The sequence below is a fragment of the Bison bison genome, unplaced genomic scaffold (assembly GCF_000754665.1).
Source record: "Bison bison bison isolate TAMUID 2011002044 unplaced genomic scaffold, Bison_UMD1.0 scf7180017864508, whole genome shotgun sequence".
Classification (NCBI taxonomy): Eukaryota; Metazoa; Chordata; class Mammalia; order Artiodactyla; family Bovidae; genus Bison; species Bison bison.
Window position 1 is genome coordinate 4,580,968 of NW_011495064.1, and position 21,180 is coordinate 4,602,147.

Genomic DNA, 21,180 nt, shown 5'->3' on the forward strand with positions numbered 1-21,180 from the left:
GCTTTTTTGCATTTCTTTTCTATGGGAATGGTCTTGATCCCTGTCTCCTGTACAATGTCACGAACCTCATTCCATAGTTCATCAGGCACTCCATCTATCAGATCTAGGCCCTTAAATCTATTTCTCACTTCCACTCTGTAATCATAAGGGATTTGATTTAGGTCATACCTGAATGGTCTAGTGGTTTTCCCTACTTTCTTCAATTTAAGTCTGAATTTGGCAGTAAGGAGTTCATGGTCTGAGCCACAGTCAGCTCCTGGTCTTGTTTTTGCTGACTGTATAGAGCTTCTCCATCTTTGGCTGCAAAGAATATAATCAATCTGATTTCGGTGTTGACCATCTGGTGATGTCCATGTATAGAGTCTTCTCTTGTGTTGTCGGAAGAGGATGTTTGTTATGACCAGTATATTCCAGGCTCAAAATAAGATAAGACACACGCAAGTTGAAAACCATACTGGTAAAGTTTATACTCATTTTCTTGAATAATCATGGCTATTGTTTTTAATTTAATTTTTATCTTATATTGGAGTATAGTTTTTGGGTTTCCCAGGTGGCGCTAGTGGTAAAGAACACACCCACCAATGCAGGAGATGTAAAAGATGAGGGTTTGATCCCTGGGCTAGCAGATCCCCTGGAGGAGAACATGGCAATCCACTCCAGTATTTTTGCCTGGAGAATCCCATAGACAGAGGAGCCTGGCAGGCTATAGTCCACAGGGTCACAAAGAGTCAGACGCGACTGAAGCAACTTAGCACGCAAAAATGGATTTACAGTGTTCAGGTGCACAGCATAGTGATTCAGTTACACATTTACATATATCATTTGCACAGAAAATATTCAACATATGAACTTCCTAAGTAATGTTTTTATTAAAAAATTATTAATACTTGTTTCATAAAGGTATGTCCATATTTGGACTGGGATAGGGAGTGTGTGCTACAAAAATAGTACTATTTAATATTTAGTTAGGATGTGGATTCAGGGATGAAAAATACTGTGGAACTCGAAACATTTTAACTTATGAGATATCTGAGCTCACTTGATGAGCTCATTTAATTAGAACAATAATTAGTAAATGAAAAGACTGGCGTCATTAAAACCCTCTCACCCAGCAATTTTATGCTGAAGAAATACTCCTGCATGTGCAGAAAGCATATTGAGACTGCAGCAAAAATTGCAAATGATTTTAGTAGCAATGATTAGTGGACTAATTAAATTAGGACATGCTAATATAAGGGAATATTAGGCAGCCAATTAAAAGAATGAAGGAAGAACAAAGAGAATGAAGTAAAGTTGTAGATAATGCAGTTGTGAGTTACTTCCATTTCTAAGCATACACTGGAGAGAAACTCTAGTACACGTGCATAAGTTTTTAGACCAGCAAAAAGATGAAGACAAACTTGATGACCAAAGAGAAGAACAGATAGTAATGTAATCATATCTGGAGGTCTACCCAACAGTGAAAATGAATGATCCATAGATATACAGATCCACATGGTTGAATCTCACAATGGTGAGAGACAAAAAATTGTAGATTACAGAATGACAATCATTTACACTTTAAAATAAACAAAATAAGACTATGCATTATTCAGGGGTATATTACATGTGTATTAAAAGCACAGATGGAAACAGTAACCACAAAATTTAGGATAGTAGTTACCTTTTTTTTCCTTTTAACTTTCTGGTTGTACCCTGCAGTATATGGATCTTAGTTCCCCGGCCAGGGAACGAACCTGTTCCCACTGCACTGGAAGGCGGAGTTTTAACCACTGGATGGCCAGGAAAGTCCCAAGAGGATTCTTATTGCCTATCTCTTTCTTTGGTTCTCTCTGCCATGGGCTACTGTATGGGCTACAGTTTAGCTTGAATGAGGCTACCAGTTTCCTCCCAGTTGTTTATCATAAATCTCCAGCATATTCCACAGCACCCTTGGGCGTGGACTTCCCCAAGCTCGTTCCAAGTCAGTCCCCTTAGGGCGAGCTACGGAGCTCCGTGTTCTGATGGGCTGCCTCTCCCCTGAAGCACACCTCTGCACCACTGCTCAGGATCCATGGCAAGGACAGCAGCTGGGGGAAAGGGACACTCCTGCTGTTCAAGGTGGTAGCGGTAGCCCTTCATGTCCTGCTGACTTCTCCCAGCATGAGGGGACCAGTGGGCAGGGAGAGGCAAGGGGGACCAAGAATTCATGCTCTGCCAGGCCTGCAGCGAAACTCTGCCCTAGGAATGGAGGTGGGGTGGAGGAAGGGAGCCTCAGGTCTCCAAGGGTCTGGATAGAGCTGCTGCAACACGGAGCTGGGGTTGGGCGTGGGGAGATGCCAGGTGCTGGTGGCCTGCCTTTCCTAGTGAGATGCCTTCGCCCTGGAGCAGCAACTGGCAGGAGGCGGACTCAGCAATCATGGCTGGACAAGCAGAGAGGAGCTTCTGTGTCACTGAGCTTGGCCAGAGTAGGCAATGGTCAGAGCTCCAATGCCATAAACTATTTTTTTTTTAAATTTTTTGATGTGGACCATTTTAAAAATAAAGTCTTTATTGAAATCTCTAACAATACTGCTTCTGTTTTATGTTTCCATTTTTTAGCCAAAAGGCATGTGGAATCTTAGCTTCCTGACCAAGGATCGAACCTGTATTCCCCTGCAATGGAAGGTGATGTCTTAACTGCTGGAACACCAAGGATGTCCCTCTAATGTCACAGACTCTTAATGTTTTTACTGAAATTCAGATGTTATAAGTAAATGGTTCCCCATATGCTGCGCTTTTATGAAAAATAACTGTTACCAGTTATGGCAGAGTCACTAGGAGAAGGTCTGTGAAGCCCTTCACACATTATTCCACTAAAGCATGCTTCTTAAGGGAGGAGATTTTTTTATATTCGGTTGAAAAAAAATCAGTTGCTTTTGCTTCTGATGCATGCTTTTGTTCCACAAGTTCCTAGGTCTCATTGCCCAACAGTTCTCTTCTGGTTCTAAATATGTATGAGTTAATGTTTTAGATAGCCATTACCTTCAAATTACTGCAGAGACATTTAATCATAAATGTCTCTATTTTCTATGCTACTTTCATAACCTAGAACATTCTCAGAAATTAAATAACTGACAGGTAATAGGGTTAATAAATGTCTCACATACGCAGCTAATTTTATGAACATTTCTAAAGTGGGCTAAAATATAATCCAAATATAAAAATAATTAAACTCATCAATCCACTAAAATGACACAGACATTAGTCAGGGTTATTGCACAAGCCTTGAAGCAAAAACTGAGTGACATTCACTGAACATAAAGCTGCTGGAGGGCTTCCCTGGTGGCTCAGTGGTAAAGAATCCACCTGTCAGTGCAGGAGATGCTGGTTTGATCCCTGGTCCAGGAAGATCCCACGTGCCCCAGAGCAACTAAGCCCGTGTGCCACAACCACTGAGCCTGTGCGTTCGAGCCCGGTAACTGCAACTACCGAGCCCGCGCACCCTGGAGCCCGTGTTCCACAAGACAAGCCCGCACACTGCAGCTGGAGAGCAGCCCCCACTCGCTACAGCTAGAGAAAAGCCCACACAGCAGCAAAGACCCAGATAGCCAAAAATAAATTAAAAAAAAGTATTTTAACAAAACAAAACTGCTGGAGAGAGTTAGAAGAATGTATCTGTTCTGTATACCTACAATAGTAATTGACCAATATAGTCTCTTCTTGCATACCACTAGGAAAAGCATTAATTTAAGTAAAAGAAAATACCTAATCATTCACTGAGTTGATGTCTATCAAGGGACGGGCTCTATTATTATACACCTGGTAGCTCAGGCGATAAAGAATCTGCCTGCAATGCAGGAGACCTGGGTTCAATCTCTGGGTGGGGAAGATCCACTGGAGAGGAAATGGCTACCCACTCCAGTATTCTTGCCTAGGAGATCTCATGGACAGAAGAGCCTGGCAGGCTACAGTCCATGGGGTCGCAAGAGTTGCACACAACTTAGCAACTGAACAACAGCTATACAGCTGACTGTGCTAGGCACCTAGGCTAACTTTGTTGGACTTAATGAACAAATTGGACTTACGAACGCACTCTCAGAACGGAACTCATGCACATGTAGGGGACTTAATGCAGATATCTTATGCTAACGGACACCAAAGGGGTGTGGGATTTCAGGGTGTCTCCTCAGGTTAGACCAGGCAGGTAGATGAACATTAACGGCACAAACCATGGTGATCAATAAAGAAATGTCCCTACTACAGATGCCCAGGGTAGATGGCCACATGGCCTCCAGGAAACTTTTCAATGGGTATCTCAGTAGAGCCTTAAAGCTCAGGAGGAAGGCAGGGCTAAAGACATGGATTCTGGCCCTCGGGTATTGGTGAGACCACGAGAGGAGCCTGCTAAGGGCATCCAGTATGAGACTGCAGAAGGCGGCTGAAGATGGATTATCTGCCAGTGACAACAATGAAACAGCAGAGAGAGAGAAAGAGGAACCAGGAAATGAACCACTGCTCTGAGATCCTAATTGGGTCAAGATAATAATAAAAGAATGTACTAGAACACGAGAACAATAAAAGAGTACACTGGCATATATAATCCTAAAGCTGCTCAACGTCTGAAAAGAACGTAAAATTACTTCAGAACTAGGTTCAGAAAAGGAAAGGACGTTTTCCTAGTGGAAAGTGAGTCTTACCTATTCTGAAATAGCCATCTTCTAATCGTTTGTCTTTGGTTTCTTTGCTGATGTCCAAACCTTCACTCTAAAACAGAACAAAAACATGAATAATTACTTCTATTTAAAATAAATCTAAGTCATTAATCCATTTTATAAACATAAAGTGACACCTGCAGCACAGCTACCTCTGAAGAGAAAATGCCACTTCAGTCTTGAACCTCAAAAGGCTTATTAATGTTAAGTGTTCTTTTCTTAAACCATCATCTGACTCTGTATATAATATACTGTTGGCTAGGAATTTTAAATTTTAATTATTTCCCAATTTAGATCAATTTAATAGAATGCAGTTTTCTATTAAAAACAGACAGAAGTAAAGAACTGCGTGTTAACTAGAAAGATATTAAGCATCCCCTGTGAAAGTCACTCAGTCGTGTCCGACTCTGTGACCCCATGGACTGGGAGCCCGCCAGGCTTCTCTGTTCATGGGATTCTCCAGGCAGGACTACTGGAGTGGATTGCCATCTCCTTCTCCAAAGCATTCCTAGAAGACCAATAATTTTCGGTATTATTCAACAGGCATTGAAACTACATGGTATTTTGGGATTCAAAATACAAACAGCAAGTAAGCATTAACATCAAATAACGATTCATTTATTTTCCCAGTACAAATGTCCAAGTCATCTTCCAATAGGCAACAAAATAAAGGCTCTTTCTATGAATAAGGCAAACAGGACAATATACTAAGTATTTCACAGTTCCAAAAAAGAGTCAGGAGGACTCACCACCAAGGTCCTGCAATCACAAGAATTTTCTTTCATGAGCAAGAAGAGCCTCAAATCAAGTCTATTAGTATTCGTTCTCAAAGGAAACTGAGGGGGAAACATAGTCTTACCTTCAAAGGCAGAACTTCCACCGTTGTGTTGAGCAGAATATCCCCTGGATGATCCTGGTTGCCACTATGGAACAAATAACTGGAAAGACAAATAAAAATAAGAATATGAATCAGACTTGACAAAGATTCGGGAAGATGGCCTTTACCTTAGCATAAGGTCGACACTAGAGTTTGTAACTACACATCGTGTGTTCTGAATAGCTCATGGATGTTAAAAAGCTAAGCGGATACGTCAACTCCTCTGTCAGAGGGGCATGCTTGCTGCTAACATAATAATGCACTTAACAGACCAAAAGAAAAAAAAATGATGACAGTTTTTTGTTGCTGTTTACACTGCTTTAAATATATAAACTTCTTGATGGAAAATGACAATTGTAGCCACTATAGAACACTACTGTATCTTTTTTTTCTATGTTTATTTGTTATTTATTTGGCTGCATTGGGCCTTAGCTGCAGCTCCATTTCACTGCGGCATGCGGCCTCAGTAGCTGTGGTACGCAGGCTTAGCTGCTCCCCACGGCACGTGGGATCTTAGTTCCCTGACCAGGGTTCAAACCTGTGCCCCCTGCCTTGCAAGACAAACTCTTAAACCACTGGACCACCAGGGAAGTCCCATTACTGGATCTTGTATCAGACAAAATGTTCACTAGGACAGCAAGGGGTTGTGGCAAGTTCAGAGACTAGTTTTAGCCAATATAAATAATTTTGGTATGAACAGATAAAGTGAATTAACCAATTCCAAATATCAGAATCACTCCATTTGTCAACATTAACAAATCTTTGGATATCATGACTGATTACATGATATTGTTGTTCAATTGCTAAGACCTGTTTACAACCCCATGGACTGCAGCACGGCAGGTTTCCCTGCCCTTCAGTATCTCCTGGAGTTTGTTCAAACTCATGTCTGTTGAGTTGATGATACCATCCAACCACTTCAAATACTCTCTGGGTATAATGTTCTAGTGTTTTGATACTTTGAAAACTAGTGTGTAGGTCCAAAGTATGTGAGAGAGGGTCGAAGCTGGATAGGGTGCAAAGCATACCTAAGCCTAAACCTAAAACTTGAGTTGAGTGAAGTTCAGTGGTTAAAAGCTCATGCTAAGGAGCCAGAGGCTCCTCTTGGATCTCTCATTTCCTAGAATTCTCATCTTGTGCAAGTTTTGTTAAGCTTTCTGAGCCCCTGTTTCCTCAATACAATCAGCTATTTCCATCTATGTCACACAGTTATACCAGAAAGTTCCTGAGAATTAACTAAAACTACCTTCTATGTTAAAAATAGTGAGTAACAGTCACAGAATAGTTATGATACCATTACAGTATGGTATTTGTGGGCGAGAATTTGGTTTTCAAATGTCACACAGACCAGGGAACCCTAAGAAGAAGCTGCTTCTAAGCTAAATATACCGAAACTAACTCCCAGAGTTTCCAGATGAGATACATTTTTTTAAAGGCATCTTTGACTCAGAATGTCATATAACCACAGGCCACTCAATAACTCAGCTATAGATGCCAATGGGACGGGGAAGCCACTTTTTAGAAAAGAGCCCATGGATAAAACCTGGAGTTAAGACAGACTGATTCAGAGGTGTTCACTATGTAATTATTTATAGTGAAAACCTCCATAGCACCTAAAAAGTTTAACACTAGAAGATGTACACAATGGTAGAACCATGCAATGAGATACTGTGCAGTCATCAAAATACTCGACTGGCCCAAAAGTTTGTTTGGGTTCTCCTGTAAGATGCTATGAGAAAACCTGAATAGACGTTTGGACCAACTCAATACTTGTGAGTCACAACAGAGTATAATGGAAAATGTAAGATACAAAACTACATGTAGACCATGGTCTTAAGGTCGAAAATACACAGAATTACCAAGAAAAAAAGGTGCCAATATGGTCATAATGGTTTCGTTGGGGTTATGATCTTTTCCTCAGTATTTTTTAAGATTTTTTTTATGTGAATCATTTTTAGTCTTTATTGAGTTTGTTACAACATTGCCTCTGTTTTATGTTTTTGGTCATAGGGCTTGTGGGATCTTAGCTTCCTGATCAGGGATCCAACCCACATCCCCTGCATTACAAAGCAAAATCTTAACCACTAGGCCACCAGGGAAGTCCCTTTCCTCATTTTCACACTTTAAAATTTTTGTATAATGCACACATATGTTACAGAAAGAATATTTTTAACACTTCATTTCTGTATTAATAAATTTGCTACTTCCCCTCTCAGGAAGCAAAAATCAAGTAATCCCTTTTTTCTGTCCTAGGAAGGTCAAGAAAATTCTTATATACTGTTATTTTAGAAGACTTGTGTTTCACTAGAAAAGTGCCCGCAATAGAGTCATCATAAATATTACTTCACAGAGGTTTACTGTAAATATACTTGTTGTTACTAAGTTTGATCTCCAATATATGATCTCTTTAGCAGATTCTTTGATGGAACTGTTTTTATGCGCTAAAAATAAACCCATAAATTGGTTTCCAGCTATTCTTGTTGAAGTGAAAACTGTTGTTTCTAATTCTAGGATGACTCATGAAAATGTGGTGAACAATACCTCTCAGGGCAGAGTTCCACTATACAGTATAAAATGAACATTAAATAATAATAAAACCAATATTAAATACTCATATAAGTGAAAAATATTACTCATAAGTTTAATATGTTTTGCCAGTGATCTTCCCATTGCTTATAACATTTTTATGCTTAAATTCCTCTTTAGAATCAGCATAGAGTAAGAAAAGAAAACTAATAGCATTACATGTGGCTATGCACTGTTACTGACCACCTTAAAAAGAACGATTAAGGTGGCCAAATACTTGACAAATTCTAAAAATCAAATGGCCTTCACAGGAAAACACATAACACCATATGCCACAGGCTAGGAAATCATATTCTATTCTGGGGATTTTATGTAAGTATGCCACAGACAGTCTAGAGAACATACCCAAAACAGGGGAAAGATTGAAGGAATTGTGACCATTAGGTGAAAAATGGGAAAGAAAAAACCCCAAGGTTTTCAAAGTGAACACAAACGCCAAAGCACAGAAAAGGGTTGTAAGACACACGTGCCCCAACGCTCACTGCGGCACAATTTACAACAGGTAGGACGTGGTAGCAACCTAGACGTCCACCAACAGATGAATGGATAAGGAAGCTGTGGTACATATACACGATGGAGTATTACTCAGCCATAAAAGGAACACATTTGAGTCAGTTCTAATGAGGCAGAGCCTGTTATATACAGTGAAATAAGTCAGAAAGTAAAAGACAAATATCGTGTATTAATACATACATATGAATCTCAAACGATAGTACTGACAATCCTACTCGCAAGCCAGCAAAGGAGACACAGACATTTTGGACACAGTGGGGGAAGGAAAGAGTGGGATGAAATGAGAGAAACAGCACTCAAACATATACATTACCATGTGTAAAGTAAACAGCCAGTGGGGGTTCAGTTTATGACGCAGGGAGCCCAAAGCCAGTGCTCTGCGACAGCCTCGAGGGGTGGGGTGGGGAGAGGGGTGTTCAAGAGGGAGGGGACATGTATATACCTAATGCTCATTCATGCTGACGTATGGCAAAAACTATTACCATGTTGTAAAGTAATTATCTTCTAATTTTAAAAAAAGAAAAAGAAAAGGGTTGTAAATTCCTCCATGGCATATACTAAAAGTCATCCAGCACTTGCAAAATCACTACCTAGGAATAGTCATACTCTGATAAATTTTATCATTTCAGCCAATTGCTTGGCCGTCCACCAGCTCACAGTCAAATCTTAAGGGATATTCTAAGGTAAGGGCAGGAAAACTAATTGGAGATTCTGAGGAAGAGTTCCACATAAAAGTATTAGAAATCTCTACTAGGGACTTTCCTGGTGGTCCACAGTTAAGACTGCATGCTCCCTACAATTCTACAGGCCACAGCTAAAAGATACTACATGTTACAACTAAGACCCGGTGTGACCAAGTAAGTTAATAAATAAAAACAAGTATATTTTAAAAAATCCATACTAAATATACTTTCAGAAATACCAATAGAATTTATCTAACATACTAAATGCCGGTGTTCTATCCGGAAGCAACCCACCCATGATATTACTGAGTTGTAGGAAATGTATTTTATGTGCGTGCCTCAGTGCTCAGTCACTTAGTCATGTTCTACTCTCTGCAAACCCACGGACTGCAGCCAGCCAGGCTCCTCTGGCCATGGAATTCTCCAGGCAAGAATACTGGAGTGGGTTGCATTTCCTTCTACAGGTGATCTTCCTGACCCAGGGATCAAATCCTCATCTTTTACATCTCCTGCCTTGGCAGGAGAATTACTAACTTCGCCACCTGGGAAACCCCACATATTTTATAATCTAACATTTAGGACTCATTGATTCCTTATATGTGTTACATATACAAAAAAAAAATTCTACCATAAATCACATTGTGAAGAAAAGGTCTAAATTGTAAGACCAAATTTTATTTCAATAAGGACCTACCTTTCCACATTGACTGGCTTGTCGAATTTAAACAGGATGTAGTCTCCAGCTACTGGGGTTATAGCCCAGAAGAAGTCCTCACCCATGTAAGTTTTCTCCAGTGTATGACCTTGGTAGACCTTCAAAGAAGTAGATACCTCTGCAGGGGGGTTTACATGGATTTTGAGCAGTAATGGTTTCATGTAATCTTTATCCTAGGAGGAAAGACATATATGCTATTAAACAACATACAGCTTATTTTTTTATTTGTTCAGACTAGCTTCTTTTTATTTAACTTTTATTGGAGAACAGTTGATTTACAATGTTGTGTTAGTTTCAGGTGTACAGCAAAGTAAATCACTTATCAGGTCAGATCAGTCGCTCAGTCATGTCCGACTCTTTGCAACCCCATGAATTGCAGCACATCAGGCCTCCCTGTCCATCACCAACTCCCGGAGTTCACCCAGACTCATATCCATCGAGTCAGTGATGCCATCCAGCCATCTCATCCTCTGTCGTCCCCTTCTCCTCCTGCCCCCAATCCCTCCCAGCATCAGAGTCTTTTCCAATGAGTCAACTCTTCGCATGAGGTGGCCAAAGTACTGGAGTTTCAGCTTTAGCATCATTCCTTCCAAAGAAATCCCAGGGCTGATCTCCTTCGGAATGGATTGGTTGGACTCCTTGCAGTCCAAGGGACTCTCAAGAGTCTTCTCCAACACCACAGTTCAAAAGCATCAATTCTTCAGCGCTCAGCCTTCTTCACAGTCCAACTCTCACATCCATACATGACCACAGGAAAAACCATAGCCTTGACTAGACGGACCTTTGTTGGCAAAGTAATGTCATTTATGCATATACATATATCCACTTCTTTTTAGATTCTTTTTCTATCTAAGCCATTACAGAATATTGGATAGAGCTCCCGATGCCATACAGTAGGTCCTTATTAGTTATCTGCTTTGTTGTTGTTTTTTTTAATTGGAGTATAACTGCTTTACAATGTGTGTTAGTTTCTGCTGTACAAAAGAATCAGCTGTAACACATGGCTTATTTATATTTAAGAAGAACAATGATTATACATTAAATAGAAAATTGTCTGTGCATGAGAAAAATAAAATTAAATCACTCACCGTGAGTTTCTGAATTTTTCCTGTGAGTGAAGAATGCAGACCAACGTGTTGGAAAAGGGACGGTCTGAAACGAATTCGCAGATTTGCCTTCTGTCGATCACAGTGTTTCTAAATATTAAAGAGGAATGTTAGCGTTACATTAGAAAGTGACATCTTGTCCTCCTCTGAAAGCTGAGACATTCTTTAGAAAAGTAAATATTAAAAAGAAAATCCAATTGCATCTCATAATTCCAAGTCATGTGTTTTTTTTTTTAGGGTCCTTTTGGAGAAGTTAATAGATTTTCTACCAACTTAATAAATAGACATGAAAGAGAAATTTAACATAAGCACTTCTAAGGGAAGAGATAAGGATTTAATTTCAACCACCTTTTACAAAGTGTCAATATCAATTTGGCTTTTAATATTAAAATGCACCAACCCCAGAGGCTTGGTTCAAATACACAAAATAGCTACACAAAATAATACAATGAAGAATCTGAAGATAAGGTCAATTTTGTTGCATCAAAGCAATGTGAAAACGGGAGGCAGTAAGTAGACTACAAGCAAGGAAACAGAGTCAAAACAGACAAATCCATCTCGACACAGCTGAGGGACATCTAAATTTCAGCTTCAAGTGTCCCGTGGCCGTCTTCCTTCAGATTACAAGCTGCTGTCATGGTGATCACACCTGGCGGACCCACAGCGCTGGCTGGGCTCCCGTGTGTTCACTAGTTCGGTTATGTCCTGAAGAGTTTCATAAACTCTTTCCGTTTTCAGTGACTTTTATAACTTTTGGGTCAAGAACATAATGAAGAAGACAAATGTATAAGGCATTTTGTTTTGAAAAACCTCTGATAATTTTCCGGGTGTTAAAATGACTAATTTTTCTCAAGACCTTTACTTTATTAGCATTATTGCTAATGGGAGAATAGAGGTGAAATTTTATATATACAAACATTTTGTAAGATAAAATTTTATAAATTTTTACTTACATATTTTAATTTTATAAATTATTATTAAATTTTATATATTTAATAAAAATAAATTTTATTGTTGATTAAAATTAATAAAATTTTATTTTAAAATTATAAAAATAAATTTACACAAACATTAAACATTTTTTTTTACACAAACAACAGTCACGAGGAAGGAGAGGAAAGGGAAGGGAGGGAGGCGAGGCCAGGGGAGGAGCAGGGAGAGGAGGGATGGTGGGGTCGGGCAGAGGGAGCAGGGTCTGAGGCCAACCCCATCACTCAACACACAGGCAAACAGGTAACACATTTGAGCCTGAAGAGTCAGAGCAGGTCCATAAACCTTTGGAAGAATGTGTGAATTATTTTTATCTCTTTTTTATGGTAACACTAGTTTATAATACAAGTTCCATGTGTAAACATTATATTTCCACTACTTCACCTCCCCTTACCCCCTGCCCTTGCCCCTCTGGTAACAACTACTCTCTTTTCTGTATCAACATGCTTTTATTTGGTACTATTGGTGGGAATGTAAATTGGTGCACCAACTATGGAAACAGTATGGAGAGTGCTCAAAAAATTAACAAGAGAAGTTCCATGTGACCCAGCTATCCCATTTCTGGGTATTTATCCAAAGAACACAAAAACACTCATCGGCAAAAGCAGAGGCAGCCCTATGCTCATCACAACGTTACTTACAATAGGCGTGATACGGAAGTAACCCGAGTACCCATCAGTGGATGAATGGATAAAGATGTGCTGTGTATACACACAGACAAATGGAATACTACTCAGACATATAAACGATGAAATCTCTTCGTTTGCAACAAGGATGGCCCTTGAGCGTATTACGCTCAGTGAAACAAGCGTACGCTTGGAAGAGTCTCCTAGACCACCCTCAAAGGGACTGATTCTGGAGCAAGCAAGTGCGTGGCAACAGTTTCCTTGACATCCTAGTGGAAGCAACTGACATGCTATGGGCCACAGAAAGAAGAGTCAGAGAATGGGTCCTCATGGTTTTAATTTTTATTTTCAGAGACTTATACCTCACAAGCTCATTTTAGAACCTAACCATATATTAGATAAAACTGCATGGAAGCAGTTAAATGCAAGTATGTTGTATGAATGTGAAGATGACATTAATAGTTCTGTGTCCTACAGTAAAAATTCCTGTAAATCCACAAGGAAAATACAGGTAAGGGCTTACATCATAAAAATGAGTTGATTGAATCAATTTCTATGTTCAGTCATTGTTGGAAAGTAGGCACTCTGCTATTTTGCTACATTCTTTGAGTTGCTCTAAGAAAGCTGGTTTGTTTTTTTTTTAAAGAGAGAGAATGCAACAATAGCTTACAAACATTGTTTTCAGCTACCTATTTAACTGTTCCTTTACAAAATCTGGTTCCCTAGGGTCATCACTTTTCACTAAATACATAAAATAAGCCTGTTCCATTCTCCTAAGAGATAAGACTTACTGCATCTTTTTCCGGGTTGCAGACTTTGACCCACAGAATATGGTCCAAGAGCCAGTCGATGGGCTTCTCCTTATAGAACATAAATATGAATTCCACAATCAGAGTGAGGTCGGGTGCTTGAAACATTTTACCTGAAAAGATACTCCCAGTCAGTAACTATAAAAGAAGCCAACCATCAAAATGACTTCAGTGAGTGAAGTCCATGCAACAAATACACTGACGCTTGTGCTTTCAACTATAAATCATTATGAATAATTGTCCCATCTCTCTTGTCAAAAACAAATTTGCTCTAGCTAAGTTTAGTTGTCACCTGATATAAAGGGAACTCAATTTTCTCTACTACAGAATCTATCATACCACCACCAGCCCAAAGGATTCAAGGAGATTGGAGATGTTTCCTTCATGTCTCATTAAACTGCTTCTCATAAAAAAGGAACTTAAGTTTAAACAAAATTTTAACTAAATCAATAAAAGCAAAACATAAGGACTCCTAATTCTGTCTTCACTGAAGCCTTCACAAATATTTTTTGAGTTCTGAGTCTTGAGTTTTGACATAAATGATCAACAAGGTCAAAGCCTCAGCCTCTAATATTTACAGATTTAAAGCATTATAGGAAGTGAAATATTATTCTCTGGGGTGTTTCCTAAAAACCCATAAATTTTCTTCAATCTTCAACTTTAAACATATTCTCTTTAGTTGGATGATTTAGGAATTTTAATGGAAAAAAAACAAACTTTTAAAATAAGCACCCTGACTAGCCCATGAAAGCACCCATGAATACAAATTAATGACTGAACAAGAACTTCAGGTACTACACTGAATACCAGAAATTCCTATTAAAAAGCCATTAATGCAGCATTCTTTTTTTAAAGGACCTCAATCTTGCAAAAGCTCTGGGCTTTAAAACAGGGACTAGAGGCGTCAGAGAAGGAACCAGATGTACTCCCAAGGACCACGGCTGGTTCTGTCAGCATGGAAAGTCAGCAAGGCTGCCTTGCAGAACACTCCAGAGTAAATACTACCATGTGAGACCTCTCCAAATACTACTCTGAGCTGACTTCAACATTTTCTACATGGAAGTCTACCTAACTTATTAGGTAGTTATCATAACTACTTAAGTTATTAGTAAATTTCTTTAAAAGCAATCCCTTTCCAGAGAAAAAAAGAGACAACCTTTTTAAGGTGAAAAAACAGTCCAAGATTCTAAGAGTCACAGTTATTTCTGAAAAGTAAATGAATCCGTCACTTTTCTTACCAATGAATCCCAGCTGGGAGAACTCAAGTATCATCCATTCCTCAGAAGAAAGTTGAAGTGCAAAATTCTTTATGGTGTTAAAGTAATTCTGTTTGACAATAATATCATCTTCAAGCTAAAGAAAGTTGAATAATCATATTAATGAATCAGAAAGAGAAGGGAAGATTTAGATGGGACACTCTTTGGAAAAACTCAAGCACACTTTTATAATGACAATCAAGAAAACAATGGTCAAAAATGATGAAAATAAAAATAAATTTTAGGACTTCCCTGGTGGTCCAGTGGTTAAGACTCTGAGTTTCCAATTCAGGGGGCCCAGGCTATATCCCTGGTCAAGGAAGATCCCACATGCCTCGTAATGTGGCCCCCAAAAATAATAATAATTTTTAAAAAATAATAAAAGGAAAAAACTAAAAAATAAAAATAAATTTTATTAAAGGGAAATGTAGAAAATAAAATGGCAGATGCACACAGCAAATCAATAAAACCACTCCCTCACTATGAGAAATTACAAACATTCCATGAATTACTCATCTTGGCCCTTTTATGGCTCCCAATAGGATTTCACACTAACCTGTTTTCTTTTCAAAGGAAAAGAATTTTACAGGCCTTTAAAAAAATTTTTTTTCCTTTTTACATAATACATGTAACAAGTCATTAAAAAAAACCAAAACACCTAGTTTTCCTTCTTTACCCTCCACCCTTCTAGTGGAGGCAACTAAAGTTCAAGGTTGGGTGTGCACCCACTGGACACCTTTAGAATCTACATACAACATGGGGAGACAAGACAGGTAAACCTACCTTAAGGTTCCCACCACTTCAGACTTTTATTAAACTGGACTTTTTCCTCCTAATATATCATGAGTATTTTTTCCAGGTTAATAAGTATATATTTAAAGCAGTCTCTTCAATAGATTTACACTATCCCCAGGGATGCATGGACAAATCATCTGTTTGTTCACAGGCAGACACCCAGACTGTTTCTCATTCTTTGTCAATGCAAACAGTGCTTACGTTTCACATCAGTGCTATTCATTTCTGTAGGACTGGCTCCTAAAAGTTATCTTTTTATATTTTAAAAGATATCCTCGAAATAATGAAATAGCTGTAGCAACTCAGTGTAGCTGTTAACCCATGTGCTCTGCCATCACCGCGTATGTTACAGGCAAGTTCAACAGGGAGTGGACAGAGATCGAGGCTCCTGAGTGTCTGCAAAGACTTCTTCCCCCAAATGTTCAGAGAATTTTAAAGTCACAAGATGATTTCTTTTTTACCTATGCATACATTCTTTTAAAAATATTCTTTACCACTGGTGATTTTAATTATCCCAGGAAAACTCTTCCTTTTTCTAATGACACATTATCATTTTCAGTTATCTGCTAAGTAATTTTTACTTATTTCAGTATTTGGGTTTTTCACAGATTTGAGCCCTATAAGCTTTCTTCCTGTCTGTGAAGAAACAGTAGCCATATTTGGAAAGGCATGATTTGACTGGGGCTTCCCAGGTGGCACATTGGTAAAGAACCTGCCTGCCAATGCAGGAGATGTAAGAGATGTGGGTTCCATCTCTGGGTCACGAAGATCCCTGGAGGAGGGCATGGCAATTGACTCCAGTATTCATGCCTGGAGAATCCCACGAACAGAGGAGCCTGGACATGACTGAAGTGACTCGGCACGCACGCATACAATTTTGACTCACCAGTATCTACAGGGTTTTGATTATGTTCCAGACACAATCCTAAAGCCTGGGAACTCATCAGTAAACAAAAACACAAGTTTTATACACTCAGAGCTTGTAGAGAAGCCTGGGGGAAAACCAGAGCACAGAGTTCCCACTAGCACTTAACCTTGCTCTCCCAGAGATGCCCACGCTCACACCAAATGCTGACTGTGGATGCCCAAAGAAAAGATGACCCCAGATACCAGGCAATCCCACGTTTTCCCAACAAGCAGATTAGAAAACAAGCTTGGTACTGACTGACATATACAGAAGTGTAGATGAAACAATTCAATGCCTATTTAAATTTAGTACACTAAACTTGGCTATTACAAAAAAATTCACTTTTATATTAAATTAGAAATATTGCTTTGTTCCACTCTCAGCAAACAACTGTGCTTTCTAAAAAGACTTTTCAAGATAATTGTATATCATATACAGCTATGAAAAAACAATACAGAGAGACCCCAAACAGTCCCAAAATACATCTTCTGATAAAACTACAGCATGATATCACCATCAGTAACTTGACTGACACAACTCATCCAGCTTATTCAAATCTCACCAGTTTTACACAGACTTAGTTGTGTGTGGGTGTGGTTTGTGTGTCTCTGTGTTTAGTTCCATGCAATCTGAACATGCGTGTGTCTGTTTGCCGGAGCACCACTAGAGCTCAGGACAGTTCCATCACAGGGATTCTCACGCTGCTCTTTATATTCACAGCCGCCTCCCCCTCCTTTCCCCCCTTCCAAGCCTCTGGAAACCAAGAGTCTGTTCTCCATCTCCATAATTTTGTCATTTCAAGAAAGCTATATAAGGACTTCCCTGGTGGTTCAGTGACTACGACTCTGCCTTCCAATGCAGGGGGTGTGGGTTTGATCCCTGCTTGAGGAACTAAGATCCCACATCCCACAGGGTGCAGCCAAACGTATTTTTTCAAATAAATAAATTTTTTTATAAAGACTGGGTTCTTATTACTTTACTTCTTTCTGGCTGTGCTGGGTCTTCGCTGCTGTGCAAGCTTTTCTCCAGTTGTGGGACTCCTCTCTATTGTGGTGCACGGGTCTCTCACTGCAGTGGCTTCTCTTGTGGCAGAGCACGGGCTTCAGGAGTTGCGGCACACTGGCTCAGGAGCAGCGGCTCACCGGCTCTAGAGCGCAGGCTCAGCAGTTGCGGCGCGCAGGCTTAGTCGCTCTGCAGCAGGTGGGATCCTCCCAGATCAGGGATCGAACTTGTGTATCCTGCACTGGCAGGCAGATTCTTTACCACCAAGCCACCGGGGAAGTCCCAAAACTGGGTTTTTTAACTGAGCTTAATTCCCCTGAGATCCAAAATGCCGTGTATCACAGTTCCTCTCTTTTCATTATTTGACAGTCCACAGTATGGAGGCACCAGTTTGTTTAACCAGTCACCTGCCAAAGAACATATGGGCTGTTTCCAGGTTTTGCTATAATGAATGAGGCTGCTATGAACCTTCATGTATAGGTCTTTCAGTGAACATACATGCTTCTCTGACATCAATGTTTCATCAGAGCAAGACCCACTCTTGGAAAATCTAACATATACCTCATTAGTGATCACTAGTTTATACAGGGAAATGAAAATACAAGGTTGTTCACTATGCTTTTGCACTATGTACCTGCAGAGTCTGAAAGAGGTGGAATATTACATTTTTGTTCCAATTTTTAAAATGTACAAGGAGAAACCAAAAACTCATGGTGGTTGCCCATGGGGGAGGGAGGAGACATGGGAAGACAACAGGGATAAAAAGGAGACCTCTGTAAACATATCTTGTTTTATATAAGTTTTGATTTGGGAATATTATACTTTTTACAACTAAAAAAGAAAAAAATTGCTAATCACTGAATACAAATGGAAATAAATGAACCTACTTTCATATCAGGTTGTTATTAATGTGGTCACATAATATGAAGAATTGTATCAACTTACTTTCAAATATGGAATTTTGACTATATATCCATATCAGGATATACTCTTCGGGAGGGAAACAAGAATAAAATATTTTTAATTGCATTTAGTAGTTTAATTGATACTGTTATTTTGAAACTGTTCTAGGTATTACTGTTGTTGTTTAGTCAGTAAGTTGTATCCAACCCTGTGACCCCTTGGACTGTAGCCCACCAGGCTCCTCTGTCCATGGGCTTTTCCAGGCAAGAATACTGGAGTGGGTTGCCATTTCCCTCTCCAGGAGATCTTCATGACCCAGGGATTGAACCCATGTCTCCTGCATTGCAGGCAGGTTCTTTACCACAGAGCCACCAGAAGAGCCCATTCTAGGTCTACTATAGAATAAAAGAATTATGTTATTTAGATAATTTTACTAAAACCAAGGCTTTGAATGTAAGAGAAAAGAAGATACATAAAATTCAAAAAAGTTAAATAAAAATATTATAATCTTACACTTGATTGGGATTATCAATATACATGTGATTTTTTGTCCTCTGAGAAATAAGATGTACCTTTCCTTACTAAAATACATAGAAGCAAAGACAGTAGCCATGAGCATCTCCAGCGCACAGTGTGGTTCTAAATACTGTATACCGCTAAAACAAACAGGACTCCTTAAAGAAATGGCTGGTTCTACATCCGGGACAGGAAATGCGCAAGACGTGCCAGTCAATAAGGAAGTGATCCGGGTGATTACCGGGCTTACACGAAAAGAATACAAGAGCCCATTTGAAGAAATTCTCACTGGCTTAGGATGGGCCAGTACAAGCGTCAATATCAATAATGATTGCAGAGACTTCCCTGGTGGTCCAGTGGCTAAGACCTCGTGATCTCAATGCAGGGGGCTCGCGACCGACCTCTGTCAGGAAACTGGATCCTGCATGCCCACAACTAAAAGTTGTCATGTGCCACAGCTAAGACCGGTGGAGCCAAATAAATGAATGAATGAACATTTAGAAATAATGATTGAAAGACTGAGGCAAACCAAATCTAGTTGTAAAAATCCATGAGTTCACAACAATACTTTGAAAATGGTCACCACTGCAGACTGCTATGGTGTCAACTTAAAAATTAATAAAGAGAAAAAATCAAGCACTTAATCTTCTTTTCCTTTGTAAACTATTTTTCAACATCACCAAACAGTTAAGAAGGGAGAGTCCTTTTACAGAAGAGCTCTATTTATAAGAACATTACAATTTATAGAATTAGAAAATTACCAGTTGGCAACCTCTAACAAAAAAAGCAATCTGGGGGAAAATAATTACAGAAGCTCAAACCATGCAAGAAATGGCTTCTGAGTAGCTTTTTAATGAAGGAGAGATGAGACTGACACCCCTACACCCATGGATTAAATCTCAGCATCCCTAAAAGTGGGGCAAGCTGACTCAGCGTGCATCATGGTGTGATACAGGAAGAACGAGGCAGTACCACCCACGAAGTGTCTGCATCACCGAATAGTTTTCCAGAAGACTGTCTTCAAGTCCAAGTCACTTGCAATAGAGCACTTTATGAATCCGGGTTTGCGGCTGTCATGGAAAACTTCGTGACAAGCCACAAGCAAAGCAGTGAGGCAGGTGGCGTTTTCTTTTCCCTTTAGATGTACACCTGTGATGACCACAGAGTAACCACTGAGTCTAAGACAGACCCACTGGACATTCTTAAAATTACCCTATTTGTCCAAAAATTATGCCTCGGAAAAGGTGACTATAGCATGTTAACTTCCCTGGTGGCTCAGAGGTAAAGAATCTGCCTGCCAATGCAGAAGACACAGGTTGGATACCTGGGTCGGGAAGATTCCCTGGAGAAGGAAATGGCAACCCACGCCAGCCTGGAAAATCCATGGACAGAGCAGCCAGTCAGTGGGCTCCAGTCCACAGGGCCACAAGAGAGTCAGACCTGAGTGAGCAACTAAACAACAACTGTACATTAAGTTGCAGCCAAACACACTTTGATCCAGGATGTACAGCACCTTTCTGTTATACAAAGGGTCATAGTAAATGGGTTAATGTGTGGAAAGCATGAAGTGTAAAAAATAATGCCTGACTGGATAAGTGTGCAATAAATGTTAGTTCATAGCAGCTGTTGTTTTAAGATCTCATATAATACTGCAGTATCTCATATACTGACCTTGCTTAAGGGAAATTTTCCTAACCACCCTCTTTCTTAACCCTGTCCTTTCCTCAATTTCTTAAACATGAACTTTTCCTACATTCCCTCCCAAGAGCTTTATTGGTTCCATTAATCATTCCCCTGGAAGAAAACTGAAAACAAATTTCAAAAGTAATACAGCTGTACTTTTTAATGCTGTGTATAAAGTTCTTGACCATAATGTAAATATTTATATACTGGGCCTGAAACAAACAGCAAGGTTCAACCACAATAATATTGTGTGTGTGTGTGTTAGTTGCTCAGTCGTGTCCTACTCTTTGTGACCCTATGGCCCATAGCTCTTCAGGCTCCTCTGTCCACAGGATTTCCCCCAGGCAAGAATACTGGAGGGGGTTGCCATTTCCTTCTCCCGGGGATCTTCCCGCCCAGAGACTGAATCTGGGTTATCCGCATTGCAGGCAGATTCTTTACTGTCTGAGCCACCAGGGAAGTCCACAATAATATTGGGGGTATGTTAAAATGCTTCAAAATTATTATTATTATTATTTTAAAATCAGACTTCTCTGAAGC

The 21,180-nt window shown here is 39.6% G+C and overlaps 1 protein-coding gene across 1 annotated transcript in view; it reads right to left on the minus strand.

The window, feature by feature from the left end:
- MGAT4A (mannosyl (alpha-1,3-)-glycoprotein beta-1,4-N-acetylglucosaminyltransferase, isozyme A) overlaps window positions 1–21,180 on the minus strand; it is a 121,503-nt gene that overhangs the window by 9,441 nt on the left and 90,882 nt on the right. Inside the window, exons 8-13 of the mRNA XM_010829619.1 lie at window positions 14,817–14,931; window positions 13,561–13,691; window positions 11,136–11,243; window positions 10,027–10,220; window positions 5,533–5,611; window positions 4,659–4,725 (exon numbers count right to left, since the gene is read on the minus strand). Coding sequence (XP_010827921.1) covers window positions 4,659–4,725; window positions 5,533–5,611; window positions 10,027–10,220; window positions 11,136–11,243; window positions 13,561–13,691; window positions 14,817–14,931 — 694 coding nt within the window. The remainder of the gene's footprint in view (window positions 1–4,658; window positions 4,726–5,532; window positions 5,612–10,026; window positions 10,221–11,135; window positions 11,244–13,560; window positions 13,692–14,816; window positions 14,932–21,180) is intronic.